We start from the raw sequence: 26,313 nt of genomic DNA, 5'->3' as shown, positions 1-26,313 counted from the left end.
ACAGTGTTAAGACAACACAGTGCAAGATCCGCTCGAATTATTTATTCCTTTGTGTTTCAAAGAAAGCAGAAGAGTGACTTAGCTCCCAGGAGTCACAACCGTAAGCGGAGTCTGATCACAACTTCTCAGGAGTAGGTGGAAAGGTTCAAAATCCTAAATCTCATCAGCTCCAACCTCCTTCCCTCCCCAAGCCTTAAAATTATAGGGTGGAGCTGCAATTTCCCATAACAAGTCTGATCCAGAAAATGCTGCACTCTGGGAAAAAGTAGGTAAAAAGAATCATCAGAAATAGATGGGTATTTTCACTAATCAGAAACAAATAATTCACTTCCCCTTGGAGAGGTCTTTCCCAAATAACAAAAAAAGCTTTCACAATGCAAAAGCAACGGAGCTGAGCCCATCAGGGTTTCAAAAGATCCAACTACAGTACAAGAGTCCTTTTGTAATGGCACACACAACAGCAATTGTTAATTAAATGCCAAGAGCATGTCTGATGCTAAAGAAAGCGTTTCCTACTTGATATAGGCATGGGTACGGATTGGTGTTCTAACACGACTGGGTTCTGCATGTGTGGACATGAAAAACCGGCATTAGGAGAAGGCTGGAGAGAAAAGACACAAGTTTACTCTTAGGTCTTTACTACAGCCCACCTTATAAACACAATTCACAGGCAAGGGGTGCAAGGAGAAGGGCCAAATTTCAGATAGTGGAATTGTTACACCACTGAAAGAAGGACAGAACAGCACATTAGCTAAGATATATGAGCAGCAAGGACTAAATAAAGTTAGCCATTAGTTCTCTCGGTTGCAGGAAGTATAGCCAGCATTCAGCATTACTCGGATTAAAACTGATTAGCCACATGCAGATTGCTAATGAGCCTCCCTTTTTTGCCCAGTAAAATGCTGTGCACGTTTCATGCTCATGGCTTGAGCTAACTGCAGAGTTAACTCACACGGCCCCAAATAATTCCCTGTCCAGCGCAAACCTCCCTCCTGCATCAGGCTGATTGATTGTGCAGAGACCACTTATCTCCTCCAGCCTGGAGAGAGAAACCCTGCCTGAAACTGCTGTAAACCAAAAGGCACCACACGTCTCTCCTCCAATGCCAGCAGCCAAAGCTGCTGTGAGATGGGAAACTGCAGTGCAGTGGGCTTGAGTTTCTGCCTGGGAAGCCATTCCTCACTCACTGGTAACCCCTGATACTTCTGTTATTTCAACGCATAAGGTGGCAGATGTCAAGCACAAGTACAGGGGAAGAAACGGTCGGGTGGAGGTTGCTGGGAATTAAGTAAATGTAAGACGGCACGTTAACTTCTGCGGGCACACACACTTAAGGCAAAAATCACAGCGGCAATACAAAGCCCTTTGTTCCCAGGCCAGAAACCTCTTTCTAAGACAGAGTTGAGGTGGAGAATACAACGTCCCGTCAGAGATGAAGTCCAGACTGCGCAAACCACTGCAAAGCGCTCACAGATACAGATCAATGAACACTTGGTTAGATAGCCGCTCTCCTCCCCTCCTTTTTATTTTTTGGCCTATGCCACCCACCCGTTGCATCCAACCAAAGCGCAGGCTGGCTCAGAGAGCACATTTCCCCGCAAACCCCACCAGGAGATTAGAAATAAATTCTAATCCCAAATCCCGTAAAAGAAACAGGTAGCTATCTGAGGTGATAAGAGCTATACGGTTATCGGACAGCCCCAGAAGCTTTAATATATTTATCCTCAACACCACTATGAGAGAAGGAGGTGATGCCGGCCCCCATTTACAGATAAGGAGCTAAAGGCAGAGGTTAGTGACCTGTGCAAGATCACATGCATGTAGCCTGTGGTACAGCAGGGATTCAAGTCTTCTCTCGGGTCCTGGCCTACAATGTCCTAAAACTGCTGCGACCAACCCTTCCCCTCCAAAATTGGTCAGACAGGTACAGTAATGCAGCTCGAGGAAAAAGGCTCAGAACAATATAGCTGCTGAGCAGGGCAACCTTGCTTTCAAAGAAAGCAAAGCAGTGACCAAGGGGCTGTAATTGTAATGGCTCTGATACTGTCAAATGTCATCTGCTTTCAGGGAGGTGAAGCCCAAGGAGAACCATGCCGTGATCTCTGCATATACAGGACGACCAATTTGGTATGCGAGACGTGCAGGATTCAGCGGGTACTGAACAGTGAAACTAAAAACCGCTAAGAAAAAAAGAGAAGATGCATCAAGGTATCTTTCTAGCTTAACCACCCCCAGGACAGTTCTGCTCATGCTTCCAGAAAGCAAGAAGCTGGCAACACATTTGCCAGGTCTCAGCAATTAAAGCTAATGGAAAGGTAGCAGGGGAAGAAAGGAAAGCACTCAGGAAAATTGCTGCAACTCTTCGGCTGCATGTCTACAGCAGCTGTTCCACACAGCAGGCTCCAGAACGAGGTATGGGGTAAAAATAATGCAGCTGTACATGTCTGCCTGCTCCTGAAAGGCAAGTGTCCATTTTTATTGTCTGCTCGCTGCACAACAGTTGCTTTTGCTGAAACAAAAAAGGAAAGAAAAGAAAAGAAAAAAGTGGACCCCTCCCCCCCCTTCCTGTCCCCTCTGCATTAAACCTCTTCATTAATGATGTCAATCAATCAAACTCACTGCTCTGGCTAGACACCAGCTCAGTAAGGGGGCTGTCACAAAGGAAGATCCTAATTCGCTGCCACTGGATTATATGGGTAACAGGTTGCAGAGCTATTTGACTCCAGAGGCACGAGACCTAAATCAACAAACAGAGCATCTGCAGCAGACTTGGGAAAAACTGAGAACTCATAATGGACTCTTACCATGTCCATACAAAATCCAAGCACTGAACTCGTTCAAGACGAAGCTTACCAAGACAGATGCATTGTGCACACAAGATACTTATTAGTATCTGATTGGAGAGGAGATGGTATTGTTCTGGAAGCAGCACCTTGCCTTTGAGAAATGTAATACAAAAAGACTCGTTTTCATAGCCCCGTATTTGCTCTTCCAAAGAACTGCCCACCCATCACACCGCAGAAGAGGCCAACAGCACTCTCACTGATCCTCCCTCTGCACCCCTGTCCCACGCCATCCTGCAGGATGCCCACATGGTGGTCGCAGCCCCCAGCTCGGCACGGGGCAGGGTGACGTGGGGGCAGCGGAGGAAGCCCCGGTGAGGGTGCTGCGTCCAGGGCCAGTACCTGCACGAGGCTGGGCAGGGAGCTGCATCCAGGGGTAGAGGCTAGTTTCCACGGAGACTGAGACCAGCCCCAGCTATACCCACCTCATCTGGGCTCCCACCACGGCCGCTGCCCCTACACCACTCTGCCCCATGCTGAGCCGGTGGGGCTGGGGGCTACTGTCACCGAGCAGGCATCCTGGGGTGAGCTGCAGGCTGGCACAGGATGCTCATGCCACAGCACTGCCCGCCTCCCTTGGCCCCGGTCTGGTCCTAACTGCTGCAAGTGGCAGTGTGGAGTCATCACCAGGTCCTCCCCCTTCCCTCCCCAACCTGCAGGCTGCACACCCCAGGCTGGGGGAGGGAAGCTAAGTTCCTCTCAAGTCTCCTCTGAGGGGCTTGCAGCCCTCCTCTCCCTGTCCTCCATGATGCCGCCCTCCAGCGGCTTCCAGCTCTGCCCTGGCCCCATGCTGTCACTGCCCCAAGATCCCGGTCCCAGATGCCTGGGGAAAAGAACTGTCCCAAAAAGGTGGACAGTGCCTCATCCTGATTTGTGAGGAAAATCACAGGGCGTTCATAGGGCTATGGAAGACTTTCCCTCTTCTGCCCCCTTGTTACCTTTTACGTGCCTCTTCGAAGGGAAAACCAAGAAAAGTACAGATCAGGGTCTTTTGCAAGGATAGTTAGCAACCAAATTGTTTAAAAGGCTTCTACGCAAAGATTGATATAACTGCAAAACGAAGTTCACCAGGTCCCCTCTACAGCCCCAAGCCATATGAGGTCCGACCATCTACTCTCGGAGCAACATATGAATCCTGGGTCTGGTTATTACACTGATGTTTTTCTAGTCTTGGTCTCGATTCATGTCTGGCAGATATGATACTGTGTTGAACTTAGACAGCAGTACTCAACGGTGTCAATTTTGTACAAAAATAGAAACACTTCTGTACAGTTTCTTAGACGGCATCCCAACACCGTAGCACCAGAATCACTAGTTCCAAGAGTTATAAACATGGCTGATGGCATCTTTTTTCCAGTATTTGCATCGTTTGAGGAAAAGTGAGGCACTATTTGGCGCTAAGATTTCTTCCTTGTACCTACATGAGCCTCCTTTATTTGGGGAAAGCCAAGCAAGATCAAGCCAAAATGCACAGTCCAGAAGTTTGGTAAACTGGTGAGCTCAGCATCTAAGTACCGGAGAGAAACAAATAGACAGCAACATCCCTGAAAGCCAGAGAAGCATAGATGAATTATTAGTGTATTAACAGGCAGAATAAAATAGTTACCAAGTTTTATCTGATTTGTAACCTTGACATGCATCCAAAAATCACTACTAAAGAGGGGGAGGAGGAAGAGAGATAATTAGATACTCTGGCAGATACAGCTGGTTTGCAAAGCGATAGCACCTTCGCATCACTCCAAGCACTCCGAGCTATTCACATGTGGACCTTCAAAGGCAAAGTCACCCGCAAACCTTACTCCAAGGACCCTCTTTCCCAAAACAAATCAGTAAATATTTTTAAATCCAGAAGTTTTTTCAAACAGCTTACACGAGTCTCCAGTCAGAGAACTCAGTCTAGGCAGTCTGGTTGCTGAAACACAGGACTGGAAAACGACACGGGTTCGTTGTCCCTTATGCAGCGGACTGCCACAGTGAACAAGACATATCCCTGATAGGGTTGGTGGATAGCGTTATATGCAGCCCATTGCAAGTCGGGTGCTCCTTCGCTAAGTGAGGAGAAGCTAAATTTAAGAGCGAGGGTAAAGATTTGAGCCCAAAGCCTGAAAATGAATATTCTACAGGCAAGGTTCTTTGAGTGGACGTGATATCTTTTATTAGACCAACTGAGTAGTTGGAAAAAGTTCTTAGCAAGCTTTCAGGCGCAGTCACCCTTCTTCAGGCGTAGGGAATCTCTGCTGGCCGGAGACTCCAAGAAATGTTTCTAGAGCAAACTGTTCCTTCTCAGCACTGAAAAAACAATTCTGCATTTGCATTTTTGGCTGTGTGAAAGGAATGGAGATAACGGACCAGGAAACAAGTCACAAGAGGGAATTTTCTGAACCGTGGGGAGACTCCAACTTTCGCAGTAGAACTAACCGGGCTGCTATAGCTGGCTTGGAGTCTGAGCGCTCATGTTCCTCATCATAATCTTATTTAAGAGATTGATTTTCTTCCATTTAGAAGGGAGCACACTCTATGCTACATGAAGGAAGTCTGGCAAAGAAACAGCAGAGGGGCTGGGAGCACTTGCAGGAAAACACCCACCAGTCACAGCAGACTTCTCTCTAAGGCACCACATCAATAAAAGGCTGGAACAGAACAGTTTGGTGAGGTTTATACCACCATTGCCACATACAGGACCACGGACAGTAGGGTGCCCATGGGGAGGAGCGTCTTTGCCAGCACAACTATTCATGGGAAATGAAGTAGTCTTGCCAGTGCTTAGGGGGCAGTTGCAGCCAACTGAATGGGAAGTGAACAGCTCAAAAGTGCATGTCAATCTGCTCAACACTCGAGCAATATGGAATGGAGGAGAGAAAACCGCAACAAAAGCTGTTTGAAAGGTCAGAAGCTGATCAACTTTCTTTGCTACTTCTGATCAGAGGGAAAAACTTGCTGCTGACAGTTAACTGAAACAATGAGAAAAGGAAAGCCATCCCCTGCCTATTGGGTGGACAGGGACTGAAGCCCAACCCAACATCAGAAACTTCTGGCGCTCTCCCGAATGTGGAAAAGGACATCGTGGTTGCATGTGCAAGAAGTTCTCACTACAGCCAGCATTTACAGACAAACTCTTTGGCGAGAGACTTCCCGCCCTCCCTCTCCAAGCCTTGAAGGGAGCTTCCATAACAAGGCAAAAGAAAACCAGGGAATGATGGACTAACAGGTACAGACCCACTGGGAGTGCTCAGTTCTTCTCCAAGGAGCAAAGATCCCCACGCTTTGGTATCAAGGGTAAACTGGGTTCTAAAACTTCTCTCCCTACATATTTAAGGCAAAGGACCATGCTAACAAGACTGTGGTAGAGGCTTGTGAGACTTGCAAAAGGACATATGCACAGCTGCTCCAGCTCAAACTACCTGCTAGGAAAAAAGATTCAGCATTACCCAGAGGAATACTGAAATGGGAGCCAAGCATGTTTTGAAAGGCAGGAGAGAACAGCAAAACTAACTGGTCTGATTTCCTCTCAGGACAGAATAAAATGAAGAGCTGGAAGAGCTGGAAAGCAGAAGAGCTTCTTGTTTCTGGGATTCTGGTCAAAACGTTTTCAACTGAGCTAGAGTTTTTCTTGAGTCGATTTGAGAAAGGTTGATCTTTCTCTGCCCCTTGACTCTGCCTGTAAGGGTGTCAGCATGCAGCTCGGGAAAGGCAACAGAGAAACCTTGGCAAGAGTCATACAGTGGCTGGGTAGTTCTGACCAGATCCTGCTGCGTCTTTGTCTGATAGAGAAGGCTAAGTTAAAGTCAAGTGTTCTTTGTGCTGCCCTAAATTTCATTCATTTCCATTATTCCAGTCTTACAAAACAGTCACGGGAATGTACCACAGGAATGTACTATCTGCCTGTCCTTCTAATAGTAATTAAAATAACATACCTGTTTATGTGGCACAATTTGGCAATCTGTGCTCCCTAGTTCACCCTTTTTAGTTAGTTACTTTAAAGAAGGCAGCCCCAAATGTATGAATCTTCTCCTGAGTTTTGAACCTTCAGATATGTCACATTATCAAAACATTCGCCTAAAATCATCAAGGTGACACCATTTTTTCCCTCACTTTTTTTTTTTTGCTTCTTAAAAGGGAAGTCCAGATTTTAATGCAACTACATGACTCTGGCAACGGGGCTTGAAAAACAACACTGAATATTACAAGATTTAGAACTGCACGGGTAGAGAGGATTGTCTAGGCCAGAGGTGGCCAACCTGTGGCATGAGTGCTGAGTGGCATGCAGCATGCCCCTGTGGCACGAGTGCCCCTGTGGCATGCAGCAGATGGAAAAGGGGACAGGCAGCATGACCGCTGATAGACCAGAGAGCAGAAAACAAAGCAGCAAAGCCAGCAGGGAGCATGGCAAGGAAGCAGAAGGCAGAGCGGCAGATCAGGCATGGAGTGCAGGGTTTGGAGCAGAAAGCAGAGCAGCAACTTGAACTGGGAAAAGGGATCGGGGTGGCACGCCTACCAACAAGGTCACCCTCCACTGGCCTAGGCAACATTCTAGAGAGTCGTATGAATACTCTGCTTAACTGCCAGGCAATACACCAGAAACGTTCAGGTTGAACACCTGGGACCAGCCCAGCTTCTGAAGTCTCATCTCTGGTCTTCAAGTTAACAGGAGGGTCACTAATGAGTAAGGAAGGATCCATCTTCCCAAGGTTACTACCTCTGCAATACCTCCCCAGTGCCTATTAGGCAGGAGATCATTATATGATCTAGCTGGGGTCTTACATGAAAGACAGAACCACCATATTCAGAACGAATGGCGGCAGTAGCACTACACTAAGAGCTCTATTATGTGACCTCTGTTTCTGTGCCTTGCTCGTTTTCCCTTCAAGGCGCGAAGGCAGGTTGAGAAAGCTGCACGCAAGAGATTCACCATCATGCCAGGCTTTTAAAAGCGTGCACACACACAAAAAGGCTGAGAACAGTACCTGAGATCTTTTGTTGTTCCTGAGTAAAGTCAATGCCTTCGCCAATGGAGCTCATTATTTTCTCAATCTGGAAATAAAAAAAAAGACAACACTATTTTTAGTCATGGAAAAAAAAAAAAAGACACGCAAGAGGCAGCACTGGGAGCCTGCCTGCCATGAACATGCTGATGGCACCTGGCTGACATCGGGGGGAGGGGGGCTCAGAACCCACCCCCTCCTCCTCCTGCCTGAAAAGGCGTTTCACTGAAAAATTAATATAACCAAAACGATAGTGGTAGGGACTCCCCAAAACCAACCCCATCCCCCCCACCCCCCCATTCAGTTCCTCTCCAACAAGGATCTACTGATTCCCAACCCAAGAGGAAGAAAAGTCCATGAGAGACTCTTCCATGAAAAGCACAGTTTTGCTACAGAACTGGGGGGAGGGGGTGCAAAAGGACCCCAACTGGGCACTGACAAACCTGCATCCGTCCTTCCCTAACTGCAAACAACGCCCGGAAATGTAGTTCACATTAATGCTTTCACAGCCTGATTTCACTCTCGGTATTTCTTTAGCATGCACGCTTTCCTCGCCAGGTACATCCTGCTCTTAAAATCATTTCTATTGACAGCAGAGAGGCACAGAAATAGGTGACCTCTGACATCGGCACTGTTTTACAAAAGCACCTGCATTCTGGGACAAAGGCTTTAACACTGCCTGGAAAACGGAAGGCAAGAATAACTTTTGCTCCTGAAATGAGCAGCTTTCAGAGCTAACAGCCCTAAGCAAACCCCAAGCAGCTGAAAACTATACTCCAAAAGGAAAACCCCCAAGAATACCTTCAATGCCAGGGACTTGCCTTCTTACTTTTTTCCCCTTGAAGGTAGCTTTATCTGGCCCAACATTCTGGTTATGTACAAGTTAGTCAAGTCAACAAAAAGCCCCAACATAAATATTTTGCAATAATTTTCTTAAATGTCAACAAAAATATTTTAAGGCATAAACCCCTATGCAGGGTCTATAACCCAAACGTTGCTACTTCAAAGCTGCAGAGAGAACATGAAAGAGAAAACAAAAACCCCACTCATTTTGTTGAGCAAAAGGGAGAAGGGCTCAGGGAGTTGTATGTCAATAAGCAACCTACATTACTGACATGGCAAAATGTCTAAGGCATAAGTAGCATAGGTAAGAAAAATCAAAGCAAGAGCTTGCTCTTACTTACAGCCTGCTGCTGTAGCACCAAAGGCAGAATCAAGAGGCTCCACCTTAGTTCAAGATCTGGATGTCCACTGCAAGCTTCAGTTTCCGAAAGTGAACAAAACCCCACAAAAACACCCATCCCCCAATGTGAGATTTCTGGTCAGAGGTGTTCTGAAAACGGCATCTTGGGTGTATTTTATTACAACTATTGTTTGTGAGCCGATCTCTGGACTTGGTCACCTGGCACTGGGGAAAAAAAAGCAGTCTTCTTTAAAATGACCATAAGGTAGCAAGGAAATCAGGTTCCCCGAATCAGGCACTTTTCCCCAGAGCTATGGAGGGGGCCTAAGCTTTTTGAAACAGCTGAAGGGGAGAAGATGACCTGCTTCTAATGCAGTTCAGTGCATGCTGGACGACTAAGTCCATTAGGCTTCTTGAAAAAAAGGATGTTTGCAAAGTCAGATCTCAAAAAAACTGGGAAAAAAAAAATCCAGTCCATTTGTGGATGGAGAATGGGCAACTCCTTTGTTACTTAAAACTGTCAGGGAAAAAGTCTTTTACGGATGACTGCGCGAATAGTAAGGACTACCAGGCAGAAGGATTCTCTGCACCTTGATGATAGGAACTTCCAAAGACTGAAGATAAACTAGTTTTGAATGCTGTAGACTGAGGAACAGTTTGAATACCAGCTGGTCAAAAATATTGTTAAAAAACTGAAATATTTAATCTACTTCCCTCATTCCCAAGGTACGTGTATAGGAGACTACTTTCTCTGTGCAACGCAGGCTTTTAAAGACATCCTTTGGCTCGCGTGTCCTGAGACACTACTCTACGGCCTCTTCCTCCACCACAAGGAAAGAGCATTTATTGCTATTCGGCGCTGGGACATGCGTACCCTAAAGCATGACTTGAGCTGATGAGATGTATCCAGACCAAGAATGGCTGAGTAATGCTGCCAGGGATCACAAAACCTAGCAGACCTGACACAGTTTAGAGAAAAGTCCAGCCAGGCAAGCGTGTCAAGGTTACCATGGGCTCGTGACAATGAAAGGCAGCATCACTGACCAGAGCTTTTGTTCTGTGCGGGGCTGAGAGTGACAGAGACAGATGGAAGAATTGACCAAGCTGAATGCGGTATCCTGAAGCATGCAGATTTTTATTCACAGAAGACAAGGTCATTTACAACTTGATTCAGAACTGCAGACGGTTTGTACAAGTGATTGAATTTTCTCCCCTCACTGGGGTAGGTTGAAGGACCCTACAAAAAAAAAAAAAAGGCTCAGATTGAGCAATAGGGCAAAATGCCCATACAGATTTCAGTGGGCAAACAAAAAGGCAGCCCTTTAAATGCCCAGCCACAAAAAAAAAAAAAAAAACCCACATAGCAGACAGTGCAGTTCATCTCCCAACTGCTCAGCTCTCTGAAGTCTTTCTTCAGATAAAAATTACAGAACTTCTCATCATGTCATTTGATCTTGCTATTAAGGCTCAGACATTGTAGTTCAATAAGCAGCTCTGGAAAAGCAGCTCTGAGGGACAGAAAGGAAAAGATCTCATTGCTTTGGCTAACCCAGGGCCTCCATTTTAAATTGGCTGCTCTGCAGAATTGACAACAGAAATGCAGGATCAGCTCAAATGGAGCCAATTAAGAGAAAAAACCTGAATTTAAAACCTGCCTCCTGCCCCACCAAGGAAATGCCTTGCAGGCTCAGTTTTTTCTTCTTTTAGTCACAGTTGGTAACTTTTTCCTCCAGTTGGAAAGGTTGAGGGGCAGAAGGGCCTTCCACTCCCTACATACATCATTGCGCAGTGCTCCAAAACCTCCGTTTTCATCACACACACCCCAGCACAGTTGTGTCTGCCTGAGTCTGCAGACAACCTGGAAAGTAACTCAGTCAAGTGGCAGACAAATCTAAAGGTAATGGAAATGTCGATATCAACTGTCACTGCTGGAGTGATCAGCAGTGACACAACCTCACCCTTTAGAGAAGCTGAGCTGCCTCCCATGCTTTCCTCAGACCAAGTCCCCATTGTCTCTTGCCCCGGTGGAAAACAGCTCCAAATTCACCATACACTTCTGCATCGCTGATTTAAGACTCCACGCGGAGAAGAAGGAACACGTGGGGAGGAAGCAAAGTCAGTCGACTGCCCAAATAAGTGCGGGGCTTACTGTACTGATCGTCTTATTTGCTTTCACATACTGCCACTGTCACCTCCGTGTTTAATTCAAAAGAACGCAACAGGATTGCCAGGCTGGTGCCAGAGAATTGAGAGATCATACTAGGTCCAGTTTGCTGTACGATACACAGGCCCTTGCCAGGTTTTTGACTCAAGGCCGTCTTGAAGGTCAGTAGGTTTGAGAGAGAGAGCATTAAGCCTAATTCGTATTAGGGTCAAATGAGCTTGTTTTGGAACATAGTCTAAGCAAGAGCCACTGTCTTAAACCTACAGTCTAGGCTCTTTATTGGAAAGATGTTTACTTCTGCTAGTGAAGGAGCCAGAAAAGCTCTTTTCTTTCTCGCATGACCTTCTGGAGCAAGACTCCCTTGGCCCAAAGCCATCTTTTCCTACAATCAGCCGTCAACAAGGAAAAATTTGGGTGGGGATGAGGAGGAAAAAAGCATGTTTGTTCAAGCAGCCCCACCTCCCAGCCTGTTTTCCAGCAACAGAGGCAAAGTGCTCTGCACTGTGGAAGGACCCGGAGGGACTGCTGCTGACCAGGCTGGAAAGGCAAAGATCACAGCTGCATGCTGCTGAGGCAGACTCACACCCCAGATTTGCAGCCCCGCTGTCAGGGTACCAGACACACAGGTGAATGCCATCTGAACACAAACACAGCAGCACTGATGTAGTTACTGCTGTCATGCCCTTCGGACCATAACGAAAGCCAGCCTTCTGCCACTGGGTTCAAGCCTAAAGCCACTCAGTCAACTAGGTAGGCTGAAGTCGCTCATTAGACCGCCGTTAGCAACCATGAGCAACGACCTGTTTCTCATGGAGGTCGAGCAATCCCCGTTTAATGCAAACTGGTCCCTAAGTATACGGACTAAAGAAGTGAAACTAAAATTGCTGCTCCGTGAGAAGTGCCTGCAAAGCTTGTTAATTTTCCTTCCATAGCAGCGTTTGCCATTCATACAATTCATTACTGTTCAGGTGCTGCGTACTACCGTGGCAGAACATCACTCTGTATAAACCCCGGGGGAACGTCCAGATGAGAGCGGATGTGCGCAGACCCGTCTGTGGCACCACAAGTGAAGGTGTCCTCCACGCTACTAATGAGCAGTGGGGGGCGAGGGGAGGGTTGACCCTGGGAGATCCCAGGACCAAAAAAACCTGCGCCTAAAGGAGTGGGATGGTGCACGTGGCAGCTGCCATCCAAAACCAGAGCCCGGCAGCTGCAGCTCTCAGAGGCGCCTAGGACCCCAAGTAAGGCTGCTGGGGCCAGCACAGTTGCTGGCCCATGCCACCCCTACCCCAGCCGGGGCAACGTGCCGCATGCCAGAACACGTGTAGCGTTCTCCAGGGACAAGCAGCAGCCGCCGCCGCCACTGCGCTGCTGCTATTTGTTCCTGGGAAAAGGCATGTTTCCATTCACTGGGGTGCACCCTGGGAGGTCAAAACCCACCAGCTGAGAGTCACTTGACTCAATCCACAGATCACAAGACAAGCGAAGGTTGCATGCTCCACTCCCTCATTCCCTCCACACCCTTACTCCTCGAGTAATCCTGCACTTGTCCAGGGAATTAGACTAGATGACCCATGAGTTTCCACCCAGCCATCTGACTAAAGGTCAAATATTTTGTCAAGAAACACGCGCCACTAATTCACAGCAGCTTATCACAGGCACTTCTATAGTAACTGCAAGGGGGATTGTCAAAATCTGCACTCAAATAAGCGTTTGCCAGCCTAAGGAGGGTGAGAAACTCTGGACGAAATCATCCCCAAGTCATGTCCAGCCATACACCACCCAGCCCCGTTCACTATAGCATAGGCAGAGCGGTGCCAAGGCTCAACTGCGCTCCAAAAGCACCAGGATCAGAGGCGCGCTGGAGAGTTTCTGGAAGTAGCACACAGCAAGGGAGTTTAAGGTTGTTCTTTGCCAGGAGTTAATTATTTAACCCAAATACTATGTTTAAACATAGTACAGCAGCTAAGACTTAACTGGTTTCAGCCTGAGCTCTCCGCTCCCTGGTTTGTTCTGGGCTAACCTGCCATGGCCTGCCCATGAACCCTGGTCCTGTGTCTAACTGGTAATATTACATCCACAGGGGCATCATTAGTTCTCCTGCTTCTGTCACAAGTGGTTTACCTCTTTGTCCTGTTGCAGACAGGGCTGCCCCTTTAATGGGCAAGAGATCAGGGATCAAGAGATCAGCCTGTCCCCAATTACCAGGCCCAGCTGGGAGGGGGCCAATTGATCAGAAACCCAGCAAGTAGCTTTGCTGGACACGAGGGGGTCTATAGGAGGAAGACAGACTCCCCCAAAACCTGGATGAATTCAAGGGAAGAAGCCTGTGGGAGCTGTAGCCAAGGGGGACCACAGCAACATTTTGTTCAATAAGACTTGCCCAAGAAAGTCTTGGGAGTGGCATGGAGTCCTCCTCGGGCTGGGAAGACAGGCCAGGGGCTCCCAGCAGGGAGGCAACTCCTCATATCAACTGAGGAGTCTGCTGCACCACAGAACCCCATCAAGAAACTGAGAAAAGAAATGGGGGGGGGTTGATTAAAACAGAAAATTTTGTATTTGCTTGCATCAGCAGAAGACAAGCTAAGCTAACACTCAGCAAAGGACACCCCTGCTGCTGCAGTCTGGTCCCCCACCAACCGGATGTTTCACAGGAGGCAAAGTATAAGGTGCACCTTACAGAGTCACTTATCCTGTCTTCTGCCTAACTTTAGATTAACACAGCTAAATGCCTCTTTCTGCTCATGGGCGTTTCACAGTAGGCTCCCATCAAGACCATTCCCTTACTCTGCAGCATTCACAGTGCAGGCATTAGTGATCAGCAACCAACACTAAGCCCAAAACACTGCCCTGCTACAGATGTGGTCTTGGATGCGACTGTTCATCCCTCACCTAACAGCCACTGAGGCAGCCTCAGGAAGAGAGAAGCCTGCCCAGGGTAGATGCACAATGTGCTATTGCCACGTTAGTGGCAGTGCAGATCTTCAAGGGACCTGCGAGGTGCACATGAACCAGGTCAGCCCCCAGTCCCCTCGGAGGCACTACTCTGCAGTGTGGTACAGCCAGCACTTGGCTTCCAAACTCCTGCTTCTATGGACACAAAGCTGCAGCATTCACCTGCACAATATCTGAATTTTACCCACAGAGCTGGCACCACACTCCAGAGCCAGGCGGTCCATTTATCCAGGATCCATTAAGGCAGGTGCATTAAGAGGCCACAGGCTCTTTTAATCATCAAGAAGGAGATGGCCTCATGCAAGGTGGGCTGTCCATGGCAACTCATCAGCATGCACAGGAAGGACACTCTATTCATAACGCAATGAATCAAGCGGGGACTCAATAACCCCTGCCACTAAGGGTCATCTTCAGCGGCTGCAACCTCCTACCAGAAGCCAAATAAAACGCGACCCATGGTTAAAAGCCCTCAGATCTGTCATCTGCCCAAACCTGGAAGCATTATACTCGATCTTTGCTTGTGGCGTTAGTAATTCCCAAGGACATCTCAAGGTTATCCAGAGACAAACGGCATAAGCCTTTCCACCAGCCTGGCCAGTTGCTGTGAGTTATGGTTTTAGATGCTTACGTGATCCCAAAGGGTTTGCAAAGCAGGAATCCTCCACCCACAGAACAATGGACAGTTAAAACAGGCAGCTGCTTTTGACACAATAACAATCCCTGCTATTCTCTAGCACTCCAGCCACTACATACACCACACCCCTTGAACAAATGTAGCCAACACACAGCGGCCCTTCCCTGCAGGATGCAAGCCCAACAGAACCGCTCTGCTTATGGTAAATGTATTTCCCGCCCCCAGCTGAAATTCAGAAGTCTGCCAGAAAGGTATAGCTCGTATAACCTAACTTGAACCGTTTCTGAGAGACTAACTAAGCTGCCATTTCAGCTAACGTTTCCATAAGCCATTCTCCCCCGCTCCCTCCCCAATCCCTTGTACAAACCTCTGCTAGAAAAGCAACCCGTTAGAGACTACAGGAGTCCTGGTAATCACGGCCGGCTCAGAGCTCTCATCTGGGCTTGCCTTGGAAGTGGACACTAAATTGCATCATTTTAGAGCAGGGATGCCCCTGAAGAGGACTGCTGAGCCACTAGGTAAGACTATAAATAAAAAAAAAAGTATTATTAGGCCTCCCCACCCTTATAAAATTATTTTCTTCCAAAATAGTAAATGAACCTCACCGTGCATAAGGATCAAGTGAAGAAAGAATCAAGAATGGCCCAGGCAGCCCCGTTCTCTGGTAACACTACAGAGATAGTAGTTGAACACATCAGCCGTCAGGCCTGTAATCAAACCGAGCCAGTACGGTCAGGATTTAATATCTGGGTCTCGAGGTGCCAGATTAATTCAATTTAAAACCTGGTTTGCCACCCAGGTCCAGAGGTCATCTGCACACTCTGACCCAAGCATGTTAAATCTCTTTGTTTAGAAATTTAGTGTAAGCATGTGGTTAATTCTACAACCTCCCCACACAGTTATCACCAGGGATCCGGGTTTTCTGTCTGCCATGGAAAGATGCAGTAAGACGTGGATGTTCTCATTTTAAGGAATAAAACAGATTTTCTCCTTTAAAGGAGAAAAAACACGGGAAACAATGACTTTTCCCTTGCAGGCTGGCACAGTCCTGGCCTGCAAGGGGTTGGAGGGAGCAGGAGGTGGGCACCATGTGCATGAAAGTGCTCACACATGCATGTGGCAGCCAGGGTGGGGCTGCCCAGCCAGGGTGGTGCATGCAAACTTGGGGTCCAGGGTCAGGACAAAAATGCATGGCTGCAGGGCCTGGCTGAGGAATGGGGGACAGAGCCACGGGCAGCTCGTCCAGACAGTGGTGGGGTAGCGTGCCCCCCAGATTTGCATGTGGGGAGGGGGCAGATGCAGGATGCCCACTGTGGGCTCAGGGCTCCCTGCCCTGCTGCCCTTCTTCCCGATGCCTCCCCAGCCCAGCAGGCAGGACCTGGTGCAGCAGGGCAGAGAGGTGTGGGGAGGCTCGGTGCTGCAGGCGGGAGTCCTGCATTGCTATGGCAAAGCATGCGCTGCCTGCCTGCCTGGCAGCAGCGGGGATGGCAGTGTGAAGCTCCTTCCCCCGCTACTGCCAGGTGAGCAGGGGGGGCATCATCATGGTGGCCCAGGGCTCCTGGTGGTCGCACTGAGCCTCCCCACCCCTCTCTGCCCTGGGTCCTGCCTGCTGGACAGGACACTACAGATTTACACCCCACAGTGCATTGAGGCCCACCTGCCTTCTAGGACTCAGGGATGGACCCCAGTCTTGGGTCACGTTTTTCAATCAACAATCAAACTCTTACATAAAAACTACGCCCCTTTTAATCGAGCATACTAATGAGAACATGGGAAAGGGGACAAGAGAGCAGACCTGTTCTCTCTTGTGCACGCTCTCCTTTCTGACCACCCCCTCAAGGACAAGCGGAGGGGAAGTGAAAAGCCACTGTTTTGCAGAGAGCTGCAAATGCACTGGGGTAATACCGTTTAGGGCAGCTATGGCTGTGCAACGGCCACCTTCCCAAAGGACCAGCTTTGGTCTTCTTGCTCAACCAGCTTGAGTGCCTAACGCAAAGAAAGGGTCAGAAAGGCAAAATCTCTCATACCACCTCATCCGCCCTGAATTCCTTTAAAAAGTCTTGCAACCTCAACAGCGGGGCCCTGGCCGGTGACACTGCTGTCCCCTGATCAATTCCCTCCGTTTTCAAGCCTCCTGCCTTTAAAATTCCCCATCACCACGGTTTCAGTGGCCTCTGGAGTCAACATGAAATTGGAGCAAGGCGGCTATGAGTACAAGGGCTACAAAAACAGAAGCACAAAGCAATAATATTACCTTCATCCACACTTATGACAATCTAAAATTTAATAAAAATATGGCAGGTACAGTACAGGCAATTTATTTCTGCCTATGTCTATGTACATATGAGCATGTTATAATGACACCCTCCAGCACCGGTATAATTAAGGATCTACCAAGATGTCTTTTAGAAAATCCTTATTATCTGCAGTCCATAACATGTTTATATAAATACATTCGTGGCTGAAAAGCTCAAGCTCTAGCCCTGGGCAGCCTATTTTACTTGTAAACGCCACACACAATGCTTGGTTTAAAAGGCTTCACTGTCTTAAATTTATATGGAGGAAAATAAGTGGCCAGGGATATGATTTCATTTTTGAACAGCTATACGCTCAGGACCCAGGTGAGATATATATTTTTTTAATATAAAATGAAGTTGTGAAAGCAGCCTGGCCTTGTTTTTAAAATCTGAGAAAATAAAGCGCACTACCCAGCACAAGCTAACCAATTTTCCTGCAGTTTGATGGGTTAGCTGAAGCAAACACTGGGCAGCAAGTAAGAGGGTATCAAGTCTTCAGTGAACAATTAAGCGTTAAGGCCAGGGTAACACAGCACTGCTCTGGGAGGGATAGATTATGTACAACAGCCAGAGACCCTTAGATTTACAACATGGTACATATACCAGAGATTCTCAGCCAGGGAGCCACAGCACCCCAGAGTGCCATGAGATCCTTTTAAGGGTGATGAGCAGTATTATACACTGCACACATATATATACACATATGTGTCTATAGTGTATAATACTGCTCATCACCCTTAAAGTGTGCATGTGTGTATGCATGTGTGTGGTATATAGTACTGCTCAACACCCTTAAAAGGTTCTCACGGCACTCTGGGGTGCTGTGGCTCCCCGACTGAGAATCTCAACCCCCCCCCAACCAAATAGGAATCTAAAGGGTCAAAAGCATCCTCATCTCTTATGGGCTTTCTGAATGTTTAGCAACAGAAAGCTTGCTCTATTAGCTTTCAGACTATTTTTGACAATAGGAAAATAAGAGCTGCTATGTTCAGAGGGGTGCCTTGACTCTAACAAGGTGGAGAATCACCGGTTCATACATTAGCTATCCTAGGTGACGAGAAAAAATATCCTTATTGAAGACCCAGCTTCACTCATAACACCCAATACTTTTATTCCATTTTTAAGACTTGCATCTCAGGCAGGTACGGGGCTTCTGGAGAACTTGTGTGATTGGATCTCTTGTCACCTCTAATCGCATATGGATTTTCTGGCAGCAAGTAACAGCCAAGTAATATATTTTAGGGTTGGAGGGAAGAAGAAAAAAAAAAAAAAGACCTATTGGAGCAAACTTTAGAAACACTGATGCCCTTCTTTGCTAGTTGCTGAAATGGACTCCAACCTATAAGGGGACATGACTGTTTTGGGTGACTCGTGGGGGTCAGAAGAAGCTGCTGTAAAACCTGAGCTGCCACACCTCCCTGATTATCTGAACTGCTGCTATGCAAGGTTGAGACCATATCAAGAGTGAAGCATTTGATTGGCTTTGTAAACATTGTTGGAAACATTGGCTCCAATAACTTACATCCTTAACAAACCCTACAATATTGACATCTCACTGCTCTTTTACATGCTTCCCAGTACAGGGATGGTCCTACTGGTTTTAATACGTTTCCACAACACAGTCAGATAAAAGGTGGCAGCTCTCAAGCTTCTGTGGTTTTAAAGAGGGAGCCCCCGCTTCGTAACCGAATGTGGACCAACCTCTAGCAAAACACCTGGTGGAACACCATCAAGAATAGATTCAACTGGCACGACCCTGATGGCAGCTAGCAGCACACAAGAGCGAAAAGTCAGTTATTTTATTGATGAGCAAGAGCTGAAGGGACAACCACTCCAGATGTGCAAAGTGAAGACATTCCCTGTGCAGACGACAAATATCTACCGGCCATATTAAAAGAAAAAGACTCAAACTCACTCATTCAAGAAGCAACAAAAAAGTATTAAAAAATAAATTAAAATGCACTGGCCAGAGAACAGATTAAGTTTGAACACCTCCATCCAACAGTGAAGGGTACTCTAGAAATAGGCACAACAGGTTTACCCAAAATCCTTTAAAACTGCACCCGGAGTACTGTATATAGCGAGACATTTATAGCTTCCACAGCACATGGATCAAAATCATGCCAACAGGGCCAAGTCCTTGTTGTGTTGGATCTTCTTGATTTCAGTATGTTTCAAGTTCTCCACGTGAGTGACCCCTTAACTACGAATTCCCCTGACCATCAGGTATAATCCAAAACGTCCTGAGTTCTGTTCACTCGCATTCATTAGCTTGGTGTGTTAGAACATTCTGTTAAACACACTGCTAAATATCAGAAGATAGGTTGCAGACACAGGAGGACCTGGACAGGCTGGAGAGCTGGACTGGAATCAGATGAAGTTCAACACACAGAAGTGTAAAGTGCTCCATGGGGAGGGGCAAACAATCCTCAACATACCTACAGGCTCGGTGGTGATAATTTGACTCACACCACAACCAAAGGGGACCTAGGGGTAGCGACTGACCATCGCGTGAACATGAGCCGGCAGTGCAGTGCTGTGGCCAGCAGGGCCAACACCACGCTGGCCTGCATCAACCAGTGCATCTCACGTAAAACTAAGGAAGCGATACTTCCACTCTACTCAGCATTGGCCAGGCCGCAGCTGGAGTACTGCGTCCAGTTCTGGGCACTGCACTTCAACAAGGACGTGGAAAAACGTGAGAGGGTCCAGAGAAGAGCCACCCATATGATCAGGGACTTGCAAGATGAGCCATACGAGGAGAGGCTGAGAGACGGGGGCCTCTTCAGCCCACAGAAGAGAAGGCTGAGAGGGGACTTGGTAGCAGCTTACCGCTACATCAGAGGAGTGCATCAAGAACTTGGTGAACAGCTGTTCACTATGGCAAAGGAAAAAATGTTAGGCACAAGTGCTTTATCACCAGTAGAAGGAATTAATTTCATACACACACACACACACACACACACACACACAAGCCTCCGTACTGCATAACCAGACCTCAAAATATAGCCAACCTGAGGGGCCTTGAATGTATTGCCCCCTCAACCTTCTCTGTAAGCCCAAACTATGGGGAAGTCAGTGTTACCATCACCAGGGCTGGGTGAGGATGTGAACATCTCTGGCTTTTCTGCCTTGCTGGATGATGCAGGATTTCAACTGTCATCAGAATATGTCTATGCAAATACGACCTCAAAGTTCATCATTTTGTGTATTCAACAAGTATACAATACAGTAGGCTTTCCTAATAGGAAACTGGCAGTACCAAATTTTGAAAACTATTGAAGAATTTAATGCACGAGGCAAGAGTGTGTGTGGGTCATAGTTTTATTAATATGAATAGAAATTCAGAAAATAAGCGTTGTCCAACCAATACATACTGTGCTAACTATTCAAGCCAGCAGCCATATCCTCCTCTAGCAGCATTCCTACTCCAAGCATGGCTATGCGTGGACCCAGTAGATTTGTCAGTGACTTATTTCAGTGCATCCTCCAACTGTTCATTAGCGACACACAAGCACTCTTTCTGGTTTAATATGGTTTCAGAGAAACTCATTTGGATCAGGGTCAAGGGACTGTTGGTTCATATTACCCTGCAGTTTGTGCTTCTATAAGAAACACAAAACATAGAGCCTGAACACATGTCAAAGAAAAGGAATTTGTAACAAGGCTTCAAACTTCAAAGTCAATGCAGTGGATTCACAATTTCAGACCCCACTGTGAAACTCGGCTGAAAAGAGCTTCTGTACTCAGGCAGATTGGGCCTGCCCTAGTAAAAGCAGTAGAGGCAAGCTATGGAGAGAGACAGACAGAGGTCTCCAAGTGAGAACCTCTCATTAGCTAGCCCTTTGAATTTCCTGGCAGCTTTAAAATACATTTCACATTTTATATCGTGAAGAATTTCAATGCATTTTATAAGCTGTGCTCTTACATTTCAGATCACCTTTCACCCAAAAAGGACTTAAAATGCATCCTGTAGTCTACCAATTTCTCATAAAGATTGTATCCATTTCTATATTTGTTAGAGCAAGGAGCATAACAGGGCTCCAAAACTTATTGGAACCCCTGGGCACAGTCACCATGTAAACAGCAATCGGTTCAGCTACTGAAATGCCTCTGGCACTGGGTAACAAAGCACGTCGCAACCCTACAAAAATACTGCAGACAGGAAGTAAACAGTGAAGTGATGCTACAGAGGAAAATTAAGATATTTAAAAATGTAATTAAAGAGGAGAAACTTAAGGAAGACTTAAACATCCCCGATGAAGGCAGAAACGTCACAAAACCATTACTGCTCCAAAATCTGGCTGCGTAACTTTCAAAAAAAAAAGAATGCTTTTGTTAGAGAGCCTGCACAATTTACATGAAATGCAACAAAAGCATCATATTTCACATAACTGTGTCACTATGCTATTTAAACGTTTTCAAGTGCCATCCTTATACAAGCAGAGTAGCCAATGGACTGAAATGGGGGCCTTATTCTAGTGTAGTGGATCTATACAAGCTCAGACACACGTCCAGCTTGGTGCCTGTGATCGATGACCTATAAGCAAACGCAAGGGAGGAAGAACAGGAGTCACTGTACATTTACATCACATCCTTGTGAACATGTAGATGGAATACCTCGAGGCAGACAGCAGCTAATAAACTGCAATATTCAACAGCTTGTTTTAAAAGCCCAGCTGAAGAAGAGAGTTACCAGTGACACTTGTTTACTGGAATGATTTAAAGAATTAGCAAACAGTTTCTACATCCAAGCCTTGCTGCCAAATACGGTCATGCAGCATTTTTGGCGTTACTGGCTTTTCTGACGGAAACTCTAGCGCACCTTTCTCTACCAAAAGGAGATGTTTTGTTCAAAGCTCCAACCCTTCCCGTACTACAGTTTGCAAAGGTCTCTCATCAGTTAGGGGTGCAGCTCCAGGTGATGGATTGGATCTACAATTCCATCGCCTTGAGCTTTACAGTTCAGGTCAGTTCCATCTCCAGTTCTCCCTCTCCCTTAATATTTTAGCCCAGCATTTCTCAGCCCACGGGTCGCAAGAATACACAAAAGGGTCACGAACAAACTTTAAAACTGGGTTATCCTTTAAAGGAGAAGAAGGTGGGAAACGGTGGCTTTTTCCATGCAGGTTGTGAGAGTTCCAGCCTGCGAGGGGCTGCTTGGGGGTCCCCCTGCCCCAAACACCCGAGAGCTGGGGCCTGGGGGTGGAGGGCAGTGGGCCAGGAGTGAGCGGCACTGGGTCGGGACTGGCCATCGACGTTTACAAATGCATCCTGGTACAAAAAAGGTTGAGAACCACTGCTTTAGACAGCAGGGACCTATCCTGAACTGTCAAGAGTTGCACACATGCAGAGCAAGGCATCCCACTGAGCTCCTTCAAACCTGGGACCTGCATTTCCCTCTGCCTTGATTCAACGGAGTTCAAGTTTGCAGGAACTAAGTAAGGAGGGCTTAATACCGACTGCTTTAATAGCTTGTTGAAATATGCTGTTTTAATAGGTGTGGCACCCCTGTGCTATGGGAGTTAGATATCACCCCCCCACTGAAGAGGAAAGCTACTTTTTTCCCCGAGTCCAAGGAATGAAGAACTCCTGCCTTTGGAGACAAAAGGCAAAAGTTCAGGGTGGGTAAAAATTCTCAACTCTAAAAGCAGGAAAAACAAGAGCAAACCTTGCGATCTGGAAGTAATAAAATAATCAAATCAGCAATTAACTGACTTGAGAGACTCCAGGACATGCCTGTTTTATCATAATAAAAAGATACTGGCGGCACCGCTTTTTTTTTTTTTTTTAAACCAGAACTACAAAATTTTTCAGCATCTGAAATGGATAAGGTGTGTGTGTGTGTGGGAGGGGGGGACGGGACGAGTGAACAACTGGAATGAATCTTTAGAAATTAAAACTGGCACAAAACAAATGACAAAGGCTAGAAAACACGCCAAGGATATCCGAGTTGGCAAACACACCCTGCCTGGCACTGCAATTTCAAACAGGGCAGATTAAAACATTAAAATTTAATCACCAAAACCAAAAACTAATTAAAAACTTTAGGAAGGAAAAAAAAAAAACTGGTGGAAATGACTCGGAAGACTTCTGGCCCTTAAACTCAAAAGGACGTTTCCTAAGACTGTCACCAGAGGCAGGACCAGGTATTTGAGGGGTGAATGCATCAGGACGGAGCACACCGCCCATGCTCCAGTGCCAAGGAATTCAGCAGTGTATGCACACACATCAGTTACGGATGCAATCTGAAAACCTCTTCCTGTGTGTTTTATGCCGTTTGAAAGATGAAAGTAGGTTTTTTTATTGTCAGATTTCAACTTGCACTGTTTGCACTTAACTGGTGAGCTACAAAAACAAGGCCACAAGGGAGAAGCCACCAAGGCCACGAATCACTCAGCTTGTCGGAAATACAACGTTAAGCCTTAAGATGTCACTTCGCTAACCACAAAAGAACTAGTTCTCCTTTTGCAGGTTTTATGGAAAAAATATCTGCAGCTGAACATTTACACTCTTTTGGGAGCACTCTAATGAAATGGTGGGTTTGAGGCCGAATTTTTAAAACGTGCACGTTTCCAGGCAATTGTTTTGAATCTGCAGGACTTCATTAAGGCCACAATTCACCTTGCTATTTAAGTACATAAACAACCCTACTGATGTTAATGGGACCTGCGTGTTTAAAGTCACTGGCCAAGTTGATATTGGTTTTATCTGACCCATGATCTTAGATGGATGGAAGTTGCTATGGATATGCAACAATTTACTCCCAAATATTGATACTAATGTGACGCCAACCATAAAAAAATGCTGAATCAATAGATTCAATATCTGACCTACAGTGACCGAGATGAGAGCAGTCATTTAACTTGAGAGGGTAATATCAAGCTCTGCTCCAATTAGTATTTTGTAAGAGAGAGGGCTGGATGATGACTGTCCAGTGCCATAATTTGATATGAAGTATTCATTAATTCACCAGCTAAATAATTCACTCTCGGGGGGAAAAAAAGGTGCATCAAAGTGGTTTTTGCCTCATAAATCTCTTGTTGGACGGTGCGTTTCTTTTTCTCTGAAAAGGCTAAAATAAAATGCATGTTTTATTCAGGTCTCTCTTAACCTCCCCCAGAAAATAAAACAAAATTTTATCTCTGGTTAAAAGGGCTAAAAACAGAACACAACGCAGCCACCTCGCTTTTCAGAGATGGTGCTGGGATCTTTCAGCACAAAACTTGATTAGAAATTCAACACAGAAACCATTTACCCGGTGCTACATTCAGGGCAGAGCTGGTTCTAGGCTGCTGCATACATGTTAAAGGCCACATTTTTGCTTGCTGAGCTGCACCAGCCCCAGAAGCAACAGTTCACAAACACTGTAGTGCATTATTGTGGTACCACAGCCGTGTCAAGAGCTGACACGCTTCATGCTAAGGAATAAGGTACCAAAACTAGTTCAACCACACTGGGATTTCCTGATCAGTCACATTTACTACCGTGCATCTCTGACAATTAGCAGCTCCGAGAACATGCGGTCCAGTTTGGTCCAGCACGACCCACCAAAGGGCACTTGGATGGGTGGATGGTAGTTGGCTTGTCCTAACAGAGTGACCATTCACAGCGCATGTGGAGAGAGGGGAAGGGGTTTTAATCTCTGGTTGTAATGGTAATTTGTCTTACTGGTAATGATAAAGGTGCTTATGCCTATGCATGGCTATGCACTTAAACATTTTCACCTTTTGTTTTTAACACTGTGATAATGAAAGGTTTAAAGAAACACGCTCAAAAGGCAACAAGACGTTTGACCAAGGAGCTTCCTCTCCAGCCCTGTATAGAAAGTGTCAAACCTTCCAGACTAAAGATGTGGTTCACATGGGAAGCCAATTCCACCGAGGAATTGTGCTGCCTAAACCAGGAATAGACATCCTGGCTGTTCCTTACAAAACGGGATGTACTTTAGAAATCAGGCATACCAAGAATTAAATTTACAAAACTCCAAATGTTAAGTGCTACTGACCTTTTAAAAACGGCCTGAAGCTTGACACAATTTAAAGCACAGAACATGAGCAGTTTTTCACTTGTTCAGACAGGTCGATCCATTGTCCTGTGTTGCGAATGATTAATTTTTGCACCCTGGGACTGCGGCGGAAGCTGTGTTTTATTTTAGGCACATGCCTGAGAATACGCAGGTTAATCGCTGTGGAAGAATCCAGGCTGCCTCCACACTGAGTATGTCAGCACAGCTGGATACTGGCTGTTCCCCAAACGTCAAGAAATCCGAGTCTGTCTATCCCAGGCTGCACTGGTTACAAGTACAAGGGACGGATGTTAAAGGGAAGACAGGAGATGCAAACTCATTTCAATACGAGGAAGCATGGAGGAGCTCTGTTACGGAAGGCACAGGCCCTGAACCTTACTAGCAATGTGGGGCTGCCTTCATTTTCTGGCGCTTTGCTTGGTCCATGTTGCAAGTGCCCCAACCAATGAGGATACTTCCTCTGGTGCTCAGACACTATCCCACAAACTAATGGCTCTCGCCATCAGGACTGTCATTTTGATAGTCCACATGGGATTTTTCATTTCATCCCATTTCTCCTAGCTTACACTCCACGTGACATTTCACCTTACAGGCAGGGGACATTTTGTAAGGCCATCCAAGCAAAAGCTGGAGAGATGGAAAGGGCCTGTTACCAAAAGCCACTCTCCCTTGTCAATGCAGGAGGATTCTCTACAACATGTTTCATGCTGTCTGCTCAGGTCCACCTTCCTTCACTTCCCCTGGGAGGCTATTCCCCAGACTAACAGATCTCACTGTCCAGAAGCTTTTCCCAGTAGAGCTGGGGCAGCCAGGGCTGAATTCGTGCCATCAAGTCCCACTTAGTCTTGGTCCATCTCAGCACAAGCCAGCGGACAAGATGGGGTGGGGGAGAGAGGAAGCTGCACCACAACCTGGGGGAAGCATCTGAGATAGCTGCAGACACATCGGTCTCTAGAAGAGGACACAGGATTGCTAAGCAAGCCATCTGCATTCGAGTCTAATTCTCTGGGACCTCGGGCAAGTCACTTCACCTATCTCAGTTTCCCCCATAGTGTAGATTGGGAAGAGAATAATTACTCAAACATCTTTGTACAGTGCTTTGACACTGATAACCTAGGAAGGGCTTCTTAGTGAAGTCGAAAGAAGCTTTAAAGTTTTCCTCGCTCTACTGGAACAATTAAGTTGCTTTCCTTGTGCCTAGCCTGCTTCCCCAGGCACCAGCCCAG

At 46.6% G+C, this 26,313-nt stretch overlaps 1 protein-coding gene across 5 annotated transcripts in view; it reads right to left on the bottom strand.

Annotated features, from left to right (window-relative positions):
* The window catches only part of ANKS1A (ankyrin repeat and sterile alpha motif domain containing 1A), a 118,664-nt gene that overhangs the window by 50,069 nt on the left and 42,282 nt on the right, over positions 1-26,313 (bottom strand). For all 5 annotated transcript variants that reach the window (XM_019546740.1, XM_019546742.1, XM_019546738.1 and 2 more), the window contains one exon: positions 7,808-7,874. In XM_019546740.1, coding sequence (XP_019402285.1) covers positions 7,808-7,874 — 67 coding nt within the window. The remainder of the gene's footprint in view (positions 1-7,807; positions 7,875-26,313) is intronic.

The sequence above is a fragment of the Crocodylus porosus genome, unplaced genomic scaffold (assembly GCF_001723895.1).
Source record: "Crocodylus porosus isolate Cpor-Errol unplaced genomic scaffold, CroPor_comp1, whole genome shotgun sequence".
NCBI classification, from domain to species: domain Eukaryota; kingdom Metazoa; phylum Chordata; order Crocodylia; family Crocodylidae; genus Crocodylus; species Crocodylus porosus.
This window is presented reverse-complemented; position numbering and strand designations above follow the sequence as displayed.